The 20,751-nt window shown below is 44.7% G+C and overlaps 1 protein-coding gene across 5 annotated transcripts in view; it reads left to right on the forward strand.

Annotated features, from left to right (window-relative positions):
• PRKDC (protein kinase, DNA-activated, catalytic subunit) overlaps positions 1-20,751 on the forward strand; it is a 165,401-nt gene that overhangs the window by 45,233 nt on the left and 99,417 nt on the right. For all 5 annotated transcript variants that reach the window (XM_037892647.2, XM_043539641.1, XM_037892649.2 and 2 more), the window contains 10 exons: positions 697-849; positions 2,365-2,472; positions 4,078-4,304; positions 4,868-4,962; positions 16,568-16,667; positions 17,007-17,140; positions 17,592-17,846; positions 18,912-19,138; positions 20,071-20,279; positions 20,464-20,596. In XM_037892647.2, the coding sequence (XP_037748575.1) occupies positions 697-849; positions 2,365-2,472; positions 4,078-4,304; positions 4,868-4,962; positions 16,568-16,667; positions 17,007-17,140; positions 17,592-17,846; positions 18,912-19,138; positions 20,071-20,279; positions 20,464-20,596 (1,641 nt within the window). The remainder of the gene's footprint in view (positions 1-696; positions 850-2,364; positions 2,473-4,077; positions 4,305-4,867; positions 4,963-16,567; positions 16,668-17,006; positions 17,141-17,591; positions 17,847-18,911; positions 19,139-20,070; positions 20,280-20,463; positions 20,597-20,751) is intronic.

A 20,751-nucleotide genomic window follows, 5' to 3' on the forward strand; every position in this document is an offset into this window, starting at 1 on the left:
AAAAGTTATAGAACATAGATCCTTTGAACTGTACTGTACAGCCATGTGCTTCCATGGTTAGACTTGTAGTGAAAATGAGGGTTTAGAGAGAGCTTTTTTTTTTTTGTGTGTGTGTTATGTGGCCTCCTTCCCTGGCATAGTAAGCAAGCTTGTATTTTCCTTATCCATTGGCACTAGTGCAGGAAAGTATTTAAGGACATGCTTAAATTCTTTGCTGGGTTGGGATCATGGTTTCCAAAGAAAGACGAGGCCAGTAGTGGTCTAGCAATGAAAGGCTATGAATGGTTTTCAATAATGTGTTTTCTCCAGGTCATAGATTCCACGGCCAGAAGGGACCATTGTGACAATTTAGCCTGACCTGCTGTATAACACACAGGCCATAGAACTTCCCCAAAATAATTCCTAGAGCGTATCTTTTACAAAAACATAAAAAACAAAAGCAAAAACCCCAGTTGTGCACAATGAAATGGGAGGCAATAACTTGCTATGAAAAACTGTATTAGTATCTGAATTACTTTGTGAGCACAGTATTGAAGTACTTCTTAGTGCAGTATTTGTTGCTAAGATGAGGATACAGTATAGATCAAAACCAGTTCATTAACATTCATTAGTGATAAGAATTTCCCCCGCCCCCATTCCTTTCTTGTATAAGTAACTGGTACATAACAAAAAAGGCTGATCAAACTTTTATTGCAGGTTGCAGCATGTGAGCTCTTGCATAGCATAGTTATGTACATGTTGGGGAAGGCATCTCAAATGCCAGATGGACATCCAGGTTCCCCACCCATGTATCAGCTGTATAAACGAATATTTCCTGTACTGCTTCGGCTTGCCTGCGATGTAGACCAGGTAAATACATTTATTTGTTTGTGTCTCCTACTGAAACTCACACTTTGTACTGTTATATCTTAGAAAATTCCTTTATAGCTTGGTTAAAAGCATCAAAATTTTGGAATACATTTATTACATGATATAAAATATTATGGCACATGCTGCTGCCTTTTTTTTTTAAAATAAATACTTTTTGTGTACTAAGATCCTTATCCCCCAAGCTTCCAAAGTGGAAGACAAAAGCCTCCTAGAAAAGTCCAGTGATGGACTTCAAGCCAGGTTAATTCACAAGAGTATCATTTAAAGAACAGTCTTCTCTGATTCATTCCAAGAGTTTTCCAAAGTGTGAGTTCTTGATTTCTATAGCAAAATAAGTTAATTTTGGGAGGGGGGAATTAATCATTCCAAATACACAGTTAATGTACAGCTGCCGTGCTCCAGAGAAAAAATACATGAGGCACAATTTGTGATATTTGGTATCTGGAGATGATGATGTACATAATTCTGTGTGCTTCTATAACACCTTCCAGACAAAGATCGCAAAGCATATTAACCCTCCCATCCCTTGTAGGAAGGTATTATCATCCTCATTTTACAGATGGGAAGCTGAGTCTCACACAGTTTAAAATAACTGAACATATAAGGTTTTTCAAATTCTGAAATGTTTCATCCTATAAAGGAATTATGTCTTAAGACCCACCAGCTGAGTTTCTCTTCCAGTGCACCAAAATAAAAAGATTTAGACATCAAGTCTAACTATTTGCTGGTGTAAGTGTGGGTACAGCTCCACTGAAGTCAGTGGTGATGTGCCCAATTACAGCAGTGCAAGTCTGAAGTTAGTGTGCATGGGGCCCATATGGCGTCCTCAGTCTGTGTGAGACTGAGATCAAATAGACTTTGCATTTTGAAAAATATGTAGGAAATGACTATACCAATTGAAGTAGAACCCTCTTTGCAGACATTGGGCTAAATTCAACCTTGAAGGAAATACATTAATTACATCAAAGTTGAATTTGGCACATTTAAGTTCTTTAAATGCTCTTTTCTGTCAAGATGTCAATATTTGGTGGTAATTTACCTTCAAGTAAGTGTTAAAATCCAACAACATATTAAATAGTAAGGGTAAAAAGATGCTAAAAAACCCCCCAAACTGAGTATGGTTTAAAAACCAAATATACTGCTCTACCTACCTGCCTTCCTTTCAAAGTCTGGTTGTATGCACCAGTGTCAACCAGAAGGTTGCGGTTGTGATGTACGATGTGAGTGAGAGTGAGCTTGGTGAGCTCTTGGCTTTGAGGACCTGAAAAGGGAGAACAGTCTAGATGATTCCAAGTCAAATGCTGCTTTTAATCCTTGCTGTTGGATATGTGGACCTATAATTATGAAGTTACTGGCTTTTCACTCATTCACTTTACGGACTCCTCCTTTTTTAAAAAATAAATAAATAAATTTTTTTTTTCATTGTCACATGAAAACAAGCTAGAATATAAATATATGTTTTAACCTATTGGGTGGTGGTTTTCATCTCTTCAGGTAACAAGGCAGTTGTATGAGCTTCTAGTCATTGAATTGATTCACTGGTTCACCAACAACAAAAAATTTGAAAGTCAGGACACAGTAGCATTGCTGGAAACTATTCTGGTAGGAAGTTGGTTTCTCTTTTTATTGTTGTTGTTGTTGTTTTATTTATTATTCGTGTGTGACGTCTTTTAAAAAGTAAAGTATGATCTGCTAAAGGAGCTCTAACAACAAATATACACATTTTACAAACCTTCCTCTCATGTAAAGAAGAAATCCAATTTATTACTTTCCTCCACAGGCCATCTTTATTCATTATTATTTACTTTTATGTTGGGCTTTACACTCCTGTGAATCCTTCATCTTTTTTTTTCACTTGACAATCTCTAAATAAGTCAAGTATCTTAAAAATTAGCAAGCATATTGTTAATCTTGGAAAGATCCTAGCTATCCTTTTTGTGATCAGCGTGTACAAGAAAGTACTAAAATACCATTTTGTATAACCTGTTTGAAAGTTTTCTGCAGCTATTATTCAGGCAAAAGTTTACTTTTTGCACCATACTGATCAATTAAGGTTATCACAGTGGTCAGGTGAATGGAATTTTTAACCAAAAGAACTTTCTCCCATTTCTTTGGTATTCAGCTGAAATAGGTATTAAACAAAAATACTACCCAGAAATAGTCTGGTTAAATATCCTTTTTCCACTCGGCTCTTAAGATAGACTTCATTAATACTGTGATGTCATTGTATTAGTTCTCCAGTTGTTCATAAACTTCCAGGGGGAAAATGAGTAGACAAGACTCTGAATTTCAAATAGAAACTACAAGGAGAAAAAAAACTTAGTTATTTTCGCCCCCAAACAAACAAAATTCCAGCTGCCTTTATATATTGTAAAGATAAAAAAAGGGGACCAACATCCCTTCCCTTTGTAGATGATCTGTGAAGTACTGTGTTAATGCAGGAAGTCAGTTTTTACTGAGCAAATGGTATTGTGTCTGGATGACTTCAGTAGGGAATTTTACTTTTAATCTAAAAGCTTACTCACATGCACGAATTCCCCTCCCCCCCGCGCAAACTTTTTTTTTTTTTTTTGAGCCATTTATACTGTGAATTATTTTTTCTTTATGCTTATTCTTATATTTATCCACTGGAATAATACATGATATTTAGCACTTATAGCTGAGGTTCTCAAAGCCCTTCACAAACATTAATTGAATAGATCTCACCTCCCCTATGAGACGGCTATGATAAATATTGTCCTTTTCTTATAGATGGGAAGACCGAGGCTTGGAAGTTAACTTGCCCAAAATGATACAGCAAGCCTCTAATAGCACCAAGTTTAGAACCTAGTTCTGACTGTCTAATCTAATTTTTCTAGGTTCTTATCAGATTCCTGTTACCTTAGAATCTGAGCACTTCTTAATAAATAAATAAACCTTAATATAAGACAGAGTCTAACAAATGGCATAGATTTTTTCCCTCTACCCTGGAAGATTGTTGGAGTTTTTTCCCCAGACATTTATTCTGTCCAGTTCTTCACTTTATATATTACATTATTCTCTCTCTCACATATTGCAGGTGTTGACTCCTTTCATCTGGGCACTAAAGTGAAAGTAGGCCTATAATGGGGAGGGAGAAACCTGCTTTTGTATGAAGTAGAAAACCACAGCAATGCTAGCCTTGAAGCTTCTACTTCTTGTAATGAAACAGTCTGCCCTTAATTTCAGGATGGGATAGTGGATCCTGTTGACAGCTCTTTGAGAGACTTCTGTGGTCAGTGTGTTAGAGAATTTATGAAATGGTCCATTAAGCAGACAACGCCGCAACAGCAGGAGAAAAGTCCAGTGAACACCAAGTCACTCTTCAAGCGACTGTACAGCCTTGCTCTTCACCCTAATGCTTTGAAGAGGCTGGGAGCTGCGCTTGCTTTTAACAACATCTATAGAGAATTTAGGTGAGCTGAAAACTTGAACGGTAGCTAAGCTAGACTAAAATAAGCAATGTTAATATACTAGAGGAGAGAGACATTTTGAGAAGAGAACCCAGGTTTTTATCCACTTACATTGAGGTTGGTTGATGCTGACTATTAATATGTAAAGAAGCTGTATCAATAGACCTCTTAAGACTATATACTGTGAGGGAAATTGACTTTACCCACAGAGAGCCTAAATATTTGGGTTCTATGTGGGGTGGAGAGCAGTGAGGCTGAGGTGGCGAATTTTCGTCCCAAAGCCAGATAAGAATGATAAGTTAAGTTTTTTTTTTTTTTTTTTTTTTTTTTTTTTTTTTTTAAATAAAGTACCACTTTTAATGATGGCTAGGTAATTTTCTCTTTTGCTGATAATGGTCTAAAATACTTTTGCAGTCTGTGTTAAGAAGCATAGGATATTTCTTTGTTAATTTGAAATGTGTTGTTTAACTTATTTCTAAGTTTCATATTTGAGTTTCATATTCACTTGCCTATTGTTACTCCTATGCATGCTTTTTAGCATATTTACTCTATTCCTCATTTTATAGGGAAGAAAATTCTCTCGTAGAGCAATTTGTGTTTGAAGCATTGGTTGTGTATTTGGAAAGTCTGGCCTTGACCCATACAGATGAGAAGTCACTAGGTGAGTTGAAACTGATTTATTGTGAAATGGAATGAATAAACCATCCGGTCTCTCATCCTTTTAGATGGCTAATGAAACAATCTTAACTAAGCCAAGCCATGACATTGAAGTTGTAGGTAAACTACAGTGCAGTTCCCTTCTTACCAGAGGATCAATTATTTTCCGTTCTCAGGGCTCCTCATTCAATTGGGTTTCTGTGCCAATTTCTTAAATGTGTGGGATTTTTATATCTGTATGTAAAATAAATCAGAGTTTTACAGATGTTTTACAGCAAAACTTCAAAAAAAACTGAGCGATGCTTCTGACTTAAGTATCCTGGTCCCACAGTTACACAAAGTAAAAATGGAGCCCAATGGTTTTTAGAGTTTAAAAGCTATTTTGTAACAAATATGGGGCTCAAAAAACGTATTTTTCTGCATTGATGGAGAGGGCTCCACCTACTTAGCAGTACCCTCAGCCACTAGCCCTCTTACGCTCCCCCATTTGGTTCTGGGAATGGGAGTTGTGTGAAGAATTCATGACCTCTTCCCCAATATTAAATAATAACCTATATTATATTTACTTGCCTTTTTTCCAATAGCCCTTTGTCAACTAATAATGGTTAAAATGTAAAACTAAAACCTTGTTTACAAATCTTTCTTTATTTCTTTCAAAGAAAAATATTTTGGATGTGATATTTTACTGGGAGTGGCCATGGGAGCATTCATATGGAAAAGAATGAGCTCCTTCTCTGTGTGAGTTAGTCATATATGCCAAAGAAATTATCTCTAAATGATATATACAGGGGGTAGGAAAGATGATTTTGTGGCAGAGGCCTGGGAGTTAGGATATGTAGTGACTGGGGGTTTTATAGTAGATGTAATATATCTGGACTTCAGTAAGGCTTTTGTCACTGTCCTATATGAGATACTCATGTGTAAACTAAGAAAATGTGGCCTAGATGAAATAACTGTAAGGGGGTTACACAACTGGTTGAGAGAACATACTAATAGTAGTTATCAATGGTTTGCTGTCATACTGGAAGGACCTATCAAGTGGAATCCTGTAGTGTTATGTCTTGGGTCTGGTACTATTCAACACTGTCATTAGCGACTTGGATGATGGAGTATAGAGTACGCTTTTAAAATTTATGGATGACACTTAGTTGGGAAGGGTTGCAAGCACTTTGGAGGACAGGATTGGAATTCAAACCAAACTTGACAAATTGGAGAATTGGTCTGGAATCAGTAAAATGAAATTTAATAAAAAAAGAAGTACAAAGTACTAAACGTAGGGAGGAAATATAAAATATACAAATATAAAATGGGGAATAACAAGCTAGGTGGCAGTACTGCAGAAAATGATCTGGTGGTTATAGTTAAGGCTACGTTTTCGTCACAGGTATTTTTAGTAAAAGTCACGGACAGGTCACTGGCAGTAAACAAAATTTTCACGGCCCGTCACCTGTCCATGACTTTCACTAAAAACACCAGTGAATAAAACTTTGGGGGGGACTGCTCGGGGGGCCCCATGGGTGCTGGGGAGGGCAATCCGGCTGCTTGCGGGAGTGCAGATGGCAGCACACAGCTCGGGACCCCTGCTGGTGCTGGGGGGTTGTGGGCGGTGGCACGTGGCACAGGACTCTCGCTGGTGCTGGGTGGGCATGGGTGGCATCCCAGGACCCCCCTGGTGCTGGGAGGGGCGGGAGAGCAGTTTGGCGGGGCCGGCAGGCTCCCTACCTAGCTCCGTGCCTCCCTCCCCAGCAGCAGCAGAGTTTTTTGGGTGTGGGAGGGGGTTGTGGTACGGGATGGGGTGAGGCTGGCTCTGGGCGATGCTTATCTGGGGGGCTCCCTGGAAGCTGCGACATCCTCCTCGTTCAGCTGCTAGGTGGAGGTGATGTCGGCCCCACGCTCCAGAGGCAAGCCGCCACTGGGATCACCACAGTCATCACTGGCCTGGTACCGGTCTTGGTCGAGGGAATGTTCCTGACACTGCTCGCCGCCCAGTGACCGTTCAGGGCTCAGTCCATGTGGATCGCCCTTGACGCTGGCCCGACTGTCCGGATGGGTGCCGTCCAACCGGGACTCCTGGGACCGCTTGTCTTCGCGAATCGAATATTGACGGGACCACGGTGGACATTGCCAATGGTCCTCGTCTCACAGGAGATACCGCAGTCGGTCGTGGCATGATGGTTGACGCCGGTCCCGCTTGGACTCCCATTCCAAGTCTCTGCCAAGGCACTGTAGCCCCGGGCGTCGATCACCGGCGTCTTGCTGACGCAGGTCCGCCCGTCGAGGCCGTTCACGGAGCAGCTACTACCGTCGGTGCCGCTCCGTGTCGAGATCACGGTCCCGTAGCTAGCATAGATCCCTGCACCACCGATACTCCCGGTCCAGAGGCAGCAGTGGATCATATGCCAGCCTGGCCTCCCCTCACAGCCGCCTGTCAACAGGCCCCGCCGGTGCCTCAGCAAGCGCAATGGCACTAAGCGTCGTGGCCGGTCCAGTGGTACCAATGGGCACCGTTGCCTCCAGTGCAGCCCCTGGTGGGGGCTCACTCGGTGGCTGGGGCCTCGGAAGCACCGTCGGCGTCCATCTTTAGACCGCCAGAAAAAAGGTCGGTGGGACCTGTGTCCTTGGTATTGTGCCGGAGTCCGACCAGGTAGTGGATCCTTTGGTGCTGGACGACACCCAAAGCACCGCACCGGCCTTGCCCTGTCCGGAGGAGCTGATTGTGGCCCTGCCCCCCTCCGTCCCACAGGAGGACTACTGGGCCCACCAAGACCTCCTAAAAAGTGTGGCAGAGAGCCTCCACCTCCAGGCTGAGGAGATGGAAGAGCCCTCAGACTCCCTGTTCAATCTGCTGTCCCCTTCAGCACCAGGCAGGGTGGCCTTGCTGCTCCATGAAGGGGTGGCAAGAATTTCAAATTCCCTGTGGCAAACACCAGCCTCAATGGCTCCCATCTCTAAAAAGGCAGTGCGCAAGTACTTTGTACCCACGAAGGGACACCAGTATTTGTATACCCACCCGGCACCCAACTCCTTGGTGGTCGAGTTGGGCAACCAGCCCCGACCCCCAAGAACAAAGACTCTCGGAGCCCGAATACTTTCAGGAGAAAAGTTTATTTGTTGTCAAGCTTTCAGCTATGACAAATGAGTAGCAAACCATCAGGATCTGGGAATCCCTCCCTAAGTTTGAAGGACTCCCTCCAGGAGCGCGATAAGGAGCTTAAGGCGCTCACGAAGGAAGGGCGGCGGCCGCAAGGGCATCCCTGCAGGCTGCTTCGGATGCAGTGGACACGGCCGCACAGTCCATGGCTTCAGTGGTGTCCATGAGATGAGTGTCATGGCTTTTGCTGTCTGGGCTCTCTAGTGAAGTGCAGTCATCAGTGCAGGATCTCCCCTTCGACTAGAAGGCTCTGTTTGCTGAGGAAACAGACACAAGGCTGCATGGCATGAAAGACTCCCGCCTGACTCTCCAGACCTTGGGCCTCTGTGTCCCTCCTCCAGCAAAACCCAAGTTCAAGCTGCAGCAGGCTCCCGCCCAGGCTGCCCTCCCGAAGTACGAGGCCGCCCACAAAAAGCAGCAGGACTACAGAAAGTGCCTGCAACGACAATCCCGGCCTGCCCCCCCAGCCTGGGTCTTCTGAGGTCAAGCAGGCGGGCAAAAGTCTTTTTTGACGGGACGCTCGGGGTACCCCTCCAGTTCTCAGCAGGGACCTACCCCCAATAAAGCTCCCTTTCTCCAATTGGTTGTGTGCTTTCCTCCTGGAATGGTCACGGCTCACCTCGGACCAATGGGTCCTCAACACCATCTCCCGAGGTTACACCCTTCAGTTTACCTCCTCTCCGCCGAACCGCCCTCCGCCCCCGTCCATCCTGGGGGACCCCTCTCACGAGGCTCTGCTCAAGCAGGAGGTGGGGTGGCTCCTGGACCTAGGAGCTATAGAGACGGTGCCCAAGGAGTTCCTGGGCAAGGGGTATTACTCCTGGTATTTCCTTATCCCGAAGGCCAAAAGGGGCTCAGATCCAGGCCCATCATGGACCTGTGAGGCCTGAACCACTACATGGTGAAATTCAAGTTCCGCATGATTTCCCTGGCCTCCATCATCCCCTCCCTGGATCCTGGGGACTGGTACGCTGCCCTCAATCTACAGGAAGCGTACTTTCACATTCACATATTCAAGGGGCGCAGACACTTCCTCCGTTTTGTGGTGGGACAGAGTCACTACCAATTCACGGTCCGACTGTTTGGTCTGTCCACTGCCCCCAGGGTCTTCACAAAGTGTATGGCGGTAGTAGCGGCCTATCTCAGATGCCAGGGGGTCCAAATATTCCCATATCTGGATGACTGGCTAGTCAAAGGCACCTTCCGATCACAGGTGAGGGATCATGTGGTGCTCCTCCTGTCCACATGTACTGCCCTGGGCCTGTTGATAAACAACGGCAAGTCCATGTTAGTCCCGGTACAACGCATAGAGTTTATTGGGGTGCTACTGGACGCAATGTCGGCCAGGGCCTCTTTCCCACCAGACAGGTTCGAGATCCTGAAAGAGCTCATCGACTCGGTCACAAGGTTCCCGGTGACGACAGCCAGGGCTTGCCTGCAACTGCTGGGTCACGTGTCTGCGTGCACATATGCGGTCCATCACGCCAGACTCAGAATGAGGCCCCTCCAGCTCTGGCTGGCATCGCAGTTCTCCCAGGCCATGGACAGAATGGACAAAGTCCTCACCATGCCGAACTCGGTGATCACCTCCCTGTGGTGGTGGACCACCCCAAACAACATGCTCCAAGGGTTCCTGTTCAGGGGCAAGGCCCTGTTGTTGGAGCTGGTGTCTGATGCGTCGGACCTGGGTTGGGGGGCCCACGTGGAGAACTTTCAAACCCAAGGCCTGTGGTCTCTACAAGACCTACCCCTTCATATAAATGTCAAGGAACTCAGGGTGGCGCAACTGGCGTGTATGGCTTTCCGCTCGCACCTGGAGGGTAAGGTAGTCAGGGTCCTCATGGACAACACAGCCTCGATGTTCTATATCAACAGGCAAGACAGGGTCCTATCCGCTGCCACGAAGCTCTGTCTGTGGGACTTCTGTGTAGCCCACAACATCTACCTAAAAGCCTTCCACCTGCCGGGTGCCTGGAATGTGAGGGCGGATCGCTTGAGCAGGGATTTTTCCTCTCAGCACAAGTGGTCTCTACACCCAGAAGTGGCTCACCAGCTCTTCCGAAGGTGGGGTACTCCCCAGATGGACCTATTTGCAACCCGGCAGAATTGACGATGCCCCCGGTTCTGCTCCGAGGGGGCCTAGGGAGGGGCGCTATCTCTGATGCCTTTACCCTGTCCTGGTCAGGCCAGCTTCTCTACGCCTTTCCCCCGTTCCCTCTGATCAGCAGGACCCTGGAGAAAATAAAGACGGACAAAGCCAGGGTCCTCCTTGTTGCCCTGGCGTGGCCCAGGCACCACTGGTACGGGACCCTCTCGGGGCTGGTGGTAGCTCCGCCATGGCAGTTGCCGCTCCACCCGGACCTGCTCTCTCAGGACAAGGGCTGCCTCCTCCATCTCAACCTAGTAATGCTTCGCCTCACAGCGTGACTGCTCAGTGGCTAGGTGGTGAGGAAAGGACATGCTCGGAACAGGTTCATTGTGTCCTCCTCGAAAGTAGACGGCCCTCCACTCGTTGCTCCTATGTGGCGAAGTGGTCTCGGTTTTTGAGGTGGGCGGCAGGCCAGGGTGTTTCCCTGATGACTGCCCTGATCCAGTTTATCCTTGATTACCTCCTCCACCTGAGGGCCCAGGGACTGGCCCCCTCGTCAGTCAGGGTACGCTTGGCAGCCATGTCAGCCTTTCATCCCCTGATGCAAGGGCACGCAGTGTTTTCCCATGCTATGACCAGCCGGTTCCTTAAGGGTTTGGACCGTCTCTAGCCATATTCCAAGCCCCTGGTTCCAGTCGGACCTAAACCTGGTGCTGGCTCGTCTCACAGGGGCCCCGTTTGAACCACTTGCCACCTGTTCCTGGTCTCGCCTCTCGTGGAAGGTGACCTTTCTGGTAGCTATCATGTCGGCCAGGCGGGTCTCGGAGCTCAGGGTCCTAACCTCTGAACCGCCGTATACGGTTTTTCATAAGGACAAGTGTCATAACCATACTGCTAAGGGTAGCCTAGAATTCTTCCTTACCTGTAAGGGGTTAAGAGGCTCAAATAACCTGGTTGGCACCTGACCAAAGGGACCAATGGGGAAAGAAGATACTTTCAAATCTGGGGGGTGAGGGAAGGCTTTGTTTGTGCTCTTTGTATATATGTTCTCTGGGAAAGCAGAGAAGCATCAGGTCAGAAAACTCCTTCTCCTAAAATCATCCTAAAATGAGTCTCAGTATTGCAAAAAGAATAAGTAAATAAGGCAAGGCGCGTTAGATTATCTTTTGTTTTTAGCTTGTGAATTTTCCCTTTGCTAGAGGGAGGTTTATTCCTGTTTTTTGTAACTTTGAAACTAAGCCTAGAGGGAGCTCCTCTGTGAATCTTTTGTTACCCTGTAAAGTTATCTTCCATCCTGATTTTACAGAGGTGATTCTTTCACCTTTTCTTTAAATAAAATTCTTCTTTTAAGAACCTGATTGATTTTTTTTTTTTTTTTCAGTGTCCTATAGACCCAAGGGGTTGGGTCTGTGCTCACTTTGTAACCAATTGGTTAGGATATTATTCTCAAGCCTTCCCAGGAAAGGGGGTGTAAGGACTTGGGAGGATATTTTGAGGGAGATAGGGCTCCAAGTGGCCCTCCCTGAATGTTTGTTTAAATCACTTGGTGGTGGCAGCATACCGTCCAAGGACAAAAGAAATTTGTGCCTTTGGTGAAGTTTTTAACCTAAGCTAGTGGAACTAAGCTTAGGGGGTCTTTCATGCAGGTCCCCACATCTGTACCCTAGAGTTCAGAGTGGGGAGGGAACCCTGACAACAAGGTCCAGCTCCGCCAACATGCCGCGTTCCTCCTGAAGGTGGTCTCCACCTACCACATGGGTCAGGACATTCTTCTGCCAGTCCTCTGCCCCAAGCCGCACGCGACTAGTGAGGAACGCCATCTCTACACGGTCGACGTAAGGTGAGCTCTGGCTTTCTACCTCGAGCGGACCAAGCCGTTCAGAAAGTCTTCGCAACTGTTCATCGCCTCAGCTGAGCCTGCGAAGGGTCAGCCGATTTCCACTCAGTAGCTTTCTAACCAGATTACTTTGTGCATCTGTTCCTGTTATGAGCTGGCGTGGGTTCCCCTGCTGCCCATTGTGAGGGCACATTCGACTCGGGCGCAAGCCTCGTCCGCTGCCTTTGTGGCCCACGTCCCCATCCAGGACATTTGTAGGGCCGCCACGTAGTCTTCGGTGCACGCGTTCACCTCTCACTATGCGATCGTCTCCCAGGCCAGGGATGATGATGGGTTTGGCAGGGTTGTACTCCCTCCAGAGAACTTGTGAACTCCTACCCACCTCCAACAGATATAGCTTGGAATGGCCTATTGTGGAATACACATGGGCAATCACTTGAAGAAAGGACATTTACCTTTTCTGTAACTAGCGTTCTTCGAGATGTGTTGCTCATGTCTATTCCACATTCCACCCTTCTTCCCCTCTGTCGGAGTGGTCTGGCAAGAAGAAACTGAGGGGGGGGGGAGCGCAGCCCCCTTATACTGCGCCAGACAGGTGCCGCTCAAGGAGTCGGGGGGGGGGGGGTGCTCCCCCCTGCGGGTACTGCTAGGGGAAAAACTTCCAGCACTGGTGCACATGGCAATCATGCATACCTATTGTGGAATAGACATGAGCAACACATCTCGAAGAACACCAGTTACAGAAAAGTAATGGTCTTTTCCCAGCACATCCTGAAGTAAGCAGGTGGCATGCAGGAAACTCTGTACAAGCCCAGGACCCAGTATTAGGCTGTTTCTCCCTTTGCATCCTTGGGCTTTGGGAGGGAAGGAGGTGCGAATGTCTGGGCTTGCGGGGGGCCCTGTGGTTGGGCGCTGGGAGTGAGGGTGTCTGGGCTGGTTGGGGGGAGGCACAGCTGAGGTCTGGAGGGAGAGGGTATAGGTGTCTGGCCCTGAAGCTCAGGGGTATGTGTGCAGGTGGCTGGGGTCTGGGAGGGCAGGGGACAGAGAAACAGCAACTGGGTTGTTGTAGGGGTTTCTTTAACTCTCTACTCCTGGGGTATTCGTTTTTGTTGTCTGTATTGTTACATACACAGTTGCTGACAGGTATTTTGAAATAAATTACCAGACTAATTGAAACTGATGTGGTTATATTATTGTTGTTTTGACAAAATAAAATATAAAGAATTTTGCAGAATTTTAAAATATTGTGCACGGAATTTTTAGGTGCAGAATTCCTCCTGAGGGTAATGTTTAATCTAGAGAAGAGAAGAGTGGGGGGGCATAAGTCTTCACATATGTATACTTCTTGTCCTACTTATTACAAATGTGATCAGCTTAGTTTGCAGCAAGGGAGATTTAAGTTGGATATTAGGGGAGGCTTTCAAACTGTGAGGATAGTTGAGCACTGGAGCAGGTTACCTTGGGAGGTTGTGGAATCTCCATCCTTCGAGGTTTTTAAAAACAGATTAGATAAACAGCTGCAGGAATGGCCTACGTATACTTAATCCTGTGATTGTGTGCATGTGGACTAGATGACCTCTTGAGATCACTTCCAGTCCTACGTTTCTATGATTTCTATGACTCCCAGCTGTTTCACAGGCTTGATCTGTGACCTTGAGCAAATTATCATAGAAATGCAAAGCCCGATTATTAGTAGGCATGATCCTGCATGTAATCCTCATGGAAATCCCATAATAGAAATACACATTTCTGCAGCCTGGAGTCTCCCACAATTCTGTTATGTCTGGGCTGCTTTCCTTCACTCTGCAGTTTCTATAGGTGGTTTGAACTCTCAGCACTGCTCATGCTGGCCGCGTCCCTTTCTCCTGCTTGCGGCCAGATCTTCTGCCTCTGCATCAGCAGTCAAGTGGTGGTTCATTTTACTCCTGTCCTTTCAGTTTATTAGTTATTCAGCCATTTTGGGCAGTGACTAGCAGTTTTCTTTTCTTCAAAGCCTCCTCTCATCCTTTTTGGTTCAGGGTCTGAGCAGCGTGATAGTTACAGCCACCTGAAGCTCCACTGGAGTGTCTCCAGGCTGAGCTCCTCTGCCCCATTTTAGACAGAGCAACCGTGTGAGCGCTGGTCTGAGTCCAGAAGGATCCAGTGTAAGACAGCTTTCCCAGGCTCAGCTGAAGGTGAATATTCCAATTATCACGAGATCTCTCTTCTTTAGAGAAAAGTTATGTAAGATAGCAGCACAAAATGCTGTAAAATCTAAGTAATCCCTTCTCCTTCCACTGGGTGCTCTCAGAAGGGATACAAACCTGCTTTCAGGCAGAGACACTCCTTTTGTTCCTGCTCTTCTCAGAAATATCAGAGGAAGGTGTGATGGATGTCGGGGGCAGTCCAGACCAGTGAGTGGTTGCTCTATAATTCTGGATTGCCTCATATTGCTTTCCTGCTGTAGCTCCGAGCCTGGGATGCTCACAACAAGCATACCAGCATGCAGGTCACAGCCTGAATGTCTGTGTACTAGACAGCCCTGGTTCAGCAGCTCTGACCCCAGCAGACTGTCTACAGCCCCACTGTGGTTTCCACCAACCTGGGTTACAACCAGCAAGGTGACCAACATACTCCCAGTCCCAGATTTTCCCAAAACTATGTGCTCTGTGATGCCCAGCCCCTCTCCTGGACACTTCAGAGAAATGTTCGGGTCTGTTCCTCTAAAGACTCAAAAGCACATCATAGCTTATTAACTTAACTGATGTGAGTACAACCTTCCTTTTAAACACAGCATTGAATTGGTTTATAGTAAAAATAAGACACATTTATTAACAATAGGACATAAGTTAAGTGATGCTAGGTAAAAGGAATAAAGTTAGAATGGGTTACAAGAAAATAAACGTGAAAACATGCACTTAAAGGTCTGAAATGTAGTGTAATAAAGTACATTCATTGCCTAAGGAGGTTTTTCCCCTATATTCAGTTTCCAGAGACTACTATGAGAGTGCAAAAGGCCAGCTGTAGCTCAGTGTCTTCAGCTACCTGTCTTCTTGATCTCATGCACAGGGATCACTCCTAGGTCATACATCCAAATTCTCCACGTCTTCCTCATGAAAGTGTGAGACTACTCCCTGGGGTGCATGATAGATCAGGTGCTCTGTTTCCTAACATAGTGGACAGCCTCAGGAAGTGTCTGCAAAGGCCGTCCCCCATGTGCCTTCCATACCCTCTGATTCTTGCAACCAATATCAATCTGAAGGGTTGGGAAACACATTTGGGACCCAGAACCACACAAGGAATCTGGAGCCCAGGGGAAAGTGACCACTGCATCAGTCTCCTGGAGCTCAGACTGGTCAAACTAGCCCTACAAAGGTTCCAGAGCCCCCTAGAGGGGATTCACTTTCTGGTTCAATCAGAGAACACTACCACAATCACATACAGAAACAACCTGGGAGGGACAAGAAGCCCAGTGCTACACACAGAAGTGATGGAAATAATGAGACGAGCAGAATGCTTTCTCCCTTCCTAAAAGCAATCCATGTGAAGGAGAGATGAACTAGAAGGCAGGCTGGCTCAGTAGACACAAAGTCAACAACTTAAATTAGTGCCCTCCTGAAAAACTGTGGCACACCTTAGACGTCAGAAGAGCACTGAAGATTTGCCTCAAGTGTACAGAATCCACCCGAAGTGACCAAGGACTCTGAGTTTCCAAGCTATATATTGCCAGATGGATCAGACTGTGCATTGTTGAAGCCTACAAGTCATCTGGCATCCCTGTTCTGGAAGGAATCGAGGCACGCTTCACGAGATCAGGACAGCCTTGTGGTCCAAATGGGCAAGGGCTTCCACTTCAGAGATATGGAGTGCAGCTATCTGGTCTTTTGGCCAACACCTGATCAGACACTATATAAAGTGGACTTTCTTTTGTCTGCAGAAGCTGCTTCCTGGATGAAAGTGCAGCAGGTGGTGGCCCAATAATTGTATTGCCTGTTGGGCAACTTTCAATAAGGGGGATTCCCTTCCTACCTCATTCTGTTTATCTTTTTCCTCCCTACTTCTGCTCACTGCTTCCCAGATGTAACAGAATTGTGGGAGAAGCTGGGCTGCAGAATGGAAAATTTCTTATACGGTAATTTTGTTTCTGCTAGCAGCATCTCCCACAGTTCTACCCACCCTGGATGGCTTGACTGTTGAGGGTAAGCTTTTCATCTAGATCATCAGCACGTAGGCTGTTTGTCTGCTATAAATAGTTATCGAGTTGGCATTGAGGTTACTGTTGTTAATTTGCTTTCCATGAATTTTCTGCAGCTTTGAAATGACTTATCTGGCAGCAAGTGGGAGAAGGGAGCATGTCCAGCCTGAGACGTGCTGTAACTTTAAACCATCTCCAGAAACTCCAGAGTGGAGGGGAGCATGCCAGACATAATAGAATTTTGAGAGACTCAGCTAGCAGAAAGGAAATTATTGGGTCAGGAATTTTCCATTCTTTAACTGGGCCCAACTATTGGCATTTATTCATAGATGAGCACTTCCCTTTTCTTTGATAACAGGTACAGTTCAACAATGTTGTGATGCCATTGATCATCTAAAGCGCATAATTAAGCACAAAGCATCTTCTCTAAATAAGGCAGAAAAACGGCGGATACCAAGGTTAGTTGTTTGAGATTTTGCCTTTCCAAATACTACATCTTAGTTCGTTACATACGGCTCTCGTAAAAATTTAGGGTGGTGGGTGTGGACTTCCATTAATGCGTAACTGCATCCCCTTGTGTGTGAAAACTTTCTCCTGAAATGCCCTTTGGCTCAGGTTGGCCACCCCTGAGGTAATGGAAAGAGCATCCATAATTCTTCATTGGATATTTATCTTTGCAAATAGAGCGGTATGGCTTCATTAACATGATGCTGTTGTGGCTTTTCCTTGAAACAAAGAAAAGCCTTTGGGCAAATATCAGTAAAGATTGTTGATTTGTATTCCTTATTTTTGTGCAGAGGATTTCCAAATGCTAAGTCAGTGTGTCTGTTGGACCTTGTCATGTGGCTCTTGGTGCAATGTGGGCGACCCCAGACAGAGTGCCGGCATAAATCCATGGAGCTCTTCTATGAGTTTGTTCCTTTGTTACCAGGTACCTTGGTCACATATACCTCTAGTCTCCTGCTTCACATAATTGTGCATTTCTGCTCTCATTTTATGTGCAAGTAGCTGCAAGTATTTCATTCAGTATAAAAACAGCATTTTTTTTTTTTACCATGCAAACTTCCTCCAGCCAGTGTGCCTCAACTCTGACCTGGAGAGACCACCTTTAGGTGCAGGAAAACTATTGTAGCTAGCTGTGAGGGGATCCTCAGCTAATGCAGAGCCAGAGGAGTGGTTCCTAATCCACCCTCTTCCTTGCAGTTGACATATGCAGCGTGGCCAAGGGAATCTGACCGCTGTATTGGCTGTCTCCTCTTCCAGAAAATAAGAGCAACTAATGGAATAGGTTTTTGAGTGTTGATCCGTGTCCATAATACCTTGCTGAATGCCAGCTGTGTATTTACCTAAAGAACATTGATTTCTGTATGCTTCTTTATCAGGAAACCAGTCCCCATCTTTGTGGCTAGGTGATGTTCTAAAAAAACAAGGAATCTCTTTCCTCATCAACAAATTTGAAGGGGGAGGTAATGATGGTGACAAGCTCTCTGGAATCCTTTCTCAGCCAACACTGTGTGACGTGCAGGAGCCCTTTAGTTTGCGAGCAGTTGTGCAATGGATGGATATGTTTTTAGCAGCTCTGGACTGCTACAATACATTCATTGAGCAGGGAATGATCAAACCATACGAAATACTAGGTAGGTAAATCCTGGCAGCAGCTGGGTCAGTATTATCCATGTTATAAACTCACTCTGAGGGGGTTCCTAGCTTGGGCTTAACACTTGTTTCAAGAATAGATTTGATTTACAGGTTCACAATCAGTTTCAGCAACAATTGCCTTGCCACGTGGATTTTTTTTGTAATAGTGGGCTAGTATAATACCTTATTTACTTTGTGTTTATAGAAATGTTTCATTGCAATTATAAAAACACTAATTTAAATTTCTTTTCCTCATCGATTTATTTTCCCCTCACGTTGTTTAACTGTGTCCCAACTTCAAAGGCCCTGCAGTGCAGCAACCCTACCTCCAATGAGAAGATCTGTGCATGATTCCTTCTAAAGTCCGTCACCACTCTCCTTCACTTACTTAAAGACGATTACCAATTATCAAAGTGAGGTGCCTCCTTCCCTCTCCACTGCCAGCCCAGTCATTTGAGTTTGTTGCTTTTCTCATGCTTCAGCCCCACCGAACCAAGGGAGCTCAGTACTTGTATTCTGATGACATGAATACCAATATCTTGTGTAGCCGTTAGGCCATTGGGTCTGCATCCAATAAAAGTTTTTTTAAATTTATTCATACATTGCTGAACAGCATGTTTCCATAGTAGTAAAATGCAATGGTGGAATTAGATAACCATTTGTAAAATACTGGTCTGTGTGTGTGTCAGGGCAAGATGCCTAGCTTCATTAAAGTGTACAATAAGATTCTTACTAAATGCAGATATTAGAGGGCCAGATTTTCAAAGATGTGGACTTAGATTTGACATGTATGCAGATACGTAATACACACATCCATTAAGAATGCATAGTTGTCTGAAAACCTATCCCTCATGTCCAAAACTTAATACTAACAATGTAATTGAAATATGGTTTGAAGGAGAAAATCTCGTTCTTTCACTGGTGGGGAAAGATTTTGACTTTTCTGCCCCCCATGTTTTCATTGTCATTGCATTATGTTAGTCTTTCTCTTTGTGCTGAGCATAAAATGTATTTTTAGATTTATGGGGTCACTATATATTTAGATTTGGTGTAATTCTTTCTAGGTACAAAGATGAGGTCTTCATTCCTGAGAGCTGTGGAGTTCTTCCTTGAAACTATTGTCTTGCATGATATATCTGCAGCAGAGCGGTGCTTTGACATTGGGTCAAAAGGCAATATGTTCAGCCCACAAGAAAGAGAAGAGTATAATTACAGCAAATGCACGATCGTAGTCCGAATCATGGCGTTTGTCAGCATGATCCTGGAGACCTGCCAACAGGATTTCTGGAAGGTAGGTGTTGAACCTATTGGTCTGTAGAAGGTGACCTCTGCAGTTGTTGCAATTGTTATTTAAAGTTGTTATTTAAAGTTATGCATTGTTGATTTGAGGGAGAGTGGGGGACTCATGACTAGCTAGGAGAAGTGGATCATCCTTTGCAATACCTTGGACCTTTAATCCTAGCTGATTATTAAGCCCCAGGAAGTGTCCTGCTCTTTGGACATTACTGCTTCAGTAAGGTGAAGGAAACCCTCACTTCATGGATTATTTTGCAATGAGTGATGCAGTTCTAATTAGGAGAAATTAATACCATGTATATTTGCCAGTCAGGTTGCTTGAATCACCATCAGCATGAGTATCTTATGTTCTTGAATCTGGGAATTTTTCTAAGTGATCATAGTACAGATACTGTGAGAGAGACAATGGCTACAGAAATGACTGTGCTCTGCATTTTTCCTGTTAAATTCCTTTTTGAAGAATGAACATGCAAGTCTCTGTCTCTTTCTGTATTTAACGTAATATAAATGGAAGTTTTAATATCTACAGTTCCGTATGAATTTTAAAAAGGGCACTGCTAAGTCAATTTCCGGGACTACAGGTGCATAACTGGCAGTTGCATAATTTGTTCAGATGCATAACTAGCAGTCTTCATGTGTGTAGAAGTCTGTAGTATTGGCACGTTATTTGAACACATGTATGTGGAAATAAGGTGTGATGTTGTGCACCTGCATCTTTAAAAATGGCCATTTAACTTCTGTAAATCAGAGTAATTAACAATATATTGAAAATGAGCCATTTTGGAGAGAAAGATTAAGATTAACAATTGAATAGCCATATTTTGCTTATTTCAGGCACAGGAAAAATTATGGAAAGCAGAATAGGTCATCAAATAGGATTAAGAATAAAATGTCTTCAGCTTCATTTTAATTTTTTATTCGTTCCAGTTACTTGAGAAGGAATTGCTTAATGCAAATCTGATAGAACTTCTTGTGAGAATAGTGTGTGATCCAGCAAACATAGGCTTTAATACAGCTGATGTACAAGTCATGAAAAATCTCCCAGATGTTTCTGTGAGGCTCATAAAAGCTTTGATGAAATCTCCCTATAAAGAATCCTTGGAGCTAAGTATAAAGAAAAGAATAACATCACAAAGGTAAGAGCTCTCTGATAGCCATAAATGGCTAATTTAAAATCAAAACGAATGCAGTACATAGTGAGAGATGCAAAGTGAATGAAGCTTCCATTGCACACTTATAGGATGGTGTATTTTTCTCATGTTATATTGATACACCCACAGGCAATCAATGTTTTTATTTATTTTTCCTTTCCTTTGTCAGCATCGAGGAGCTTTGCTCTGTTGAGCTGTATAATCCAGATGCTCGTTTTGATCATATTAGACTTAGTTCCATCTTGTCTGCATGCAGGCAGCTCCATAAGGCTGGCCTGCTTCATTCCACACTTCAATCACAGGTAAACATTGATTCAGAAAATAACAGTTAAGATTTTTCATATTCAAGAGCTTTTCTAATGTGAAAGGCCATGAAGTCATGGGGAGTTGCTTGTGAAGTAACCAATGGCAGAATAGGCCTTAGCTAATTCTCATAATTTCCTAGTGAAGTAGGTCA

Source organism: Chelonia mydas, chromosome 2, assembly GCF_015237465.2.
Source record: "Chelonia mydas isolate rCheMyd1 chromosome 2, rCheMyd1.pri.v2, whole genome shotgun sequence".
In the NCBI taxonomy this organism is placed as follows: domain Eukaryota; kingdom Metazoa; phylum Chordata; order Testudines; family Cheloniidae; genus Chelonia; species Chelonia mydas.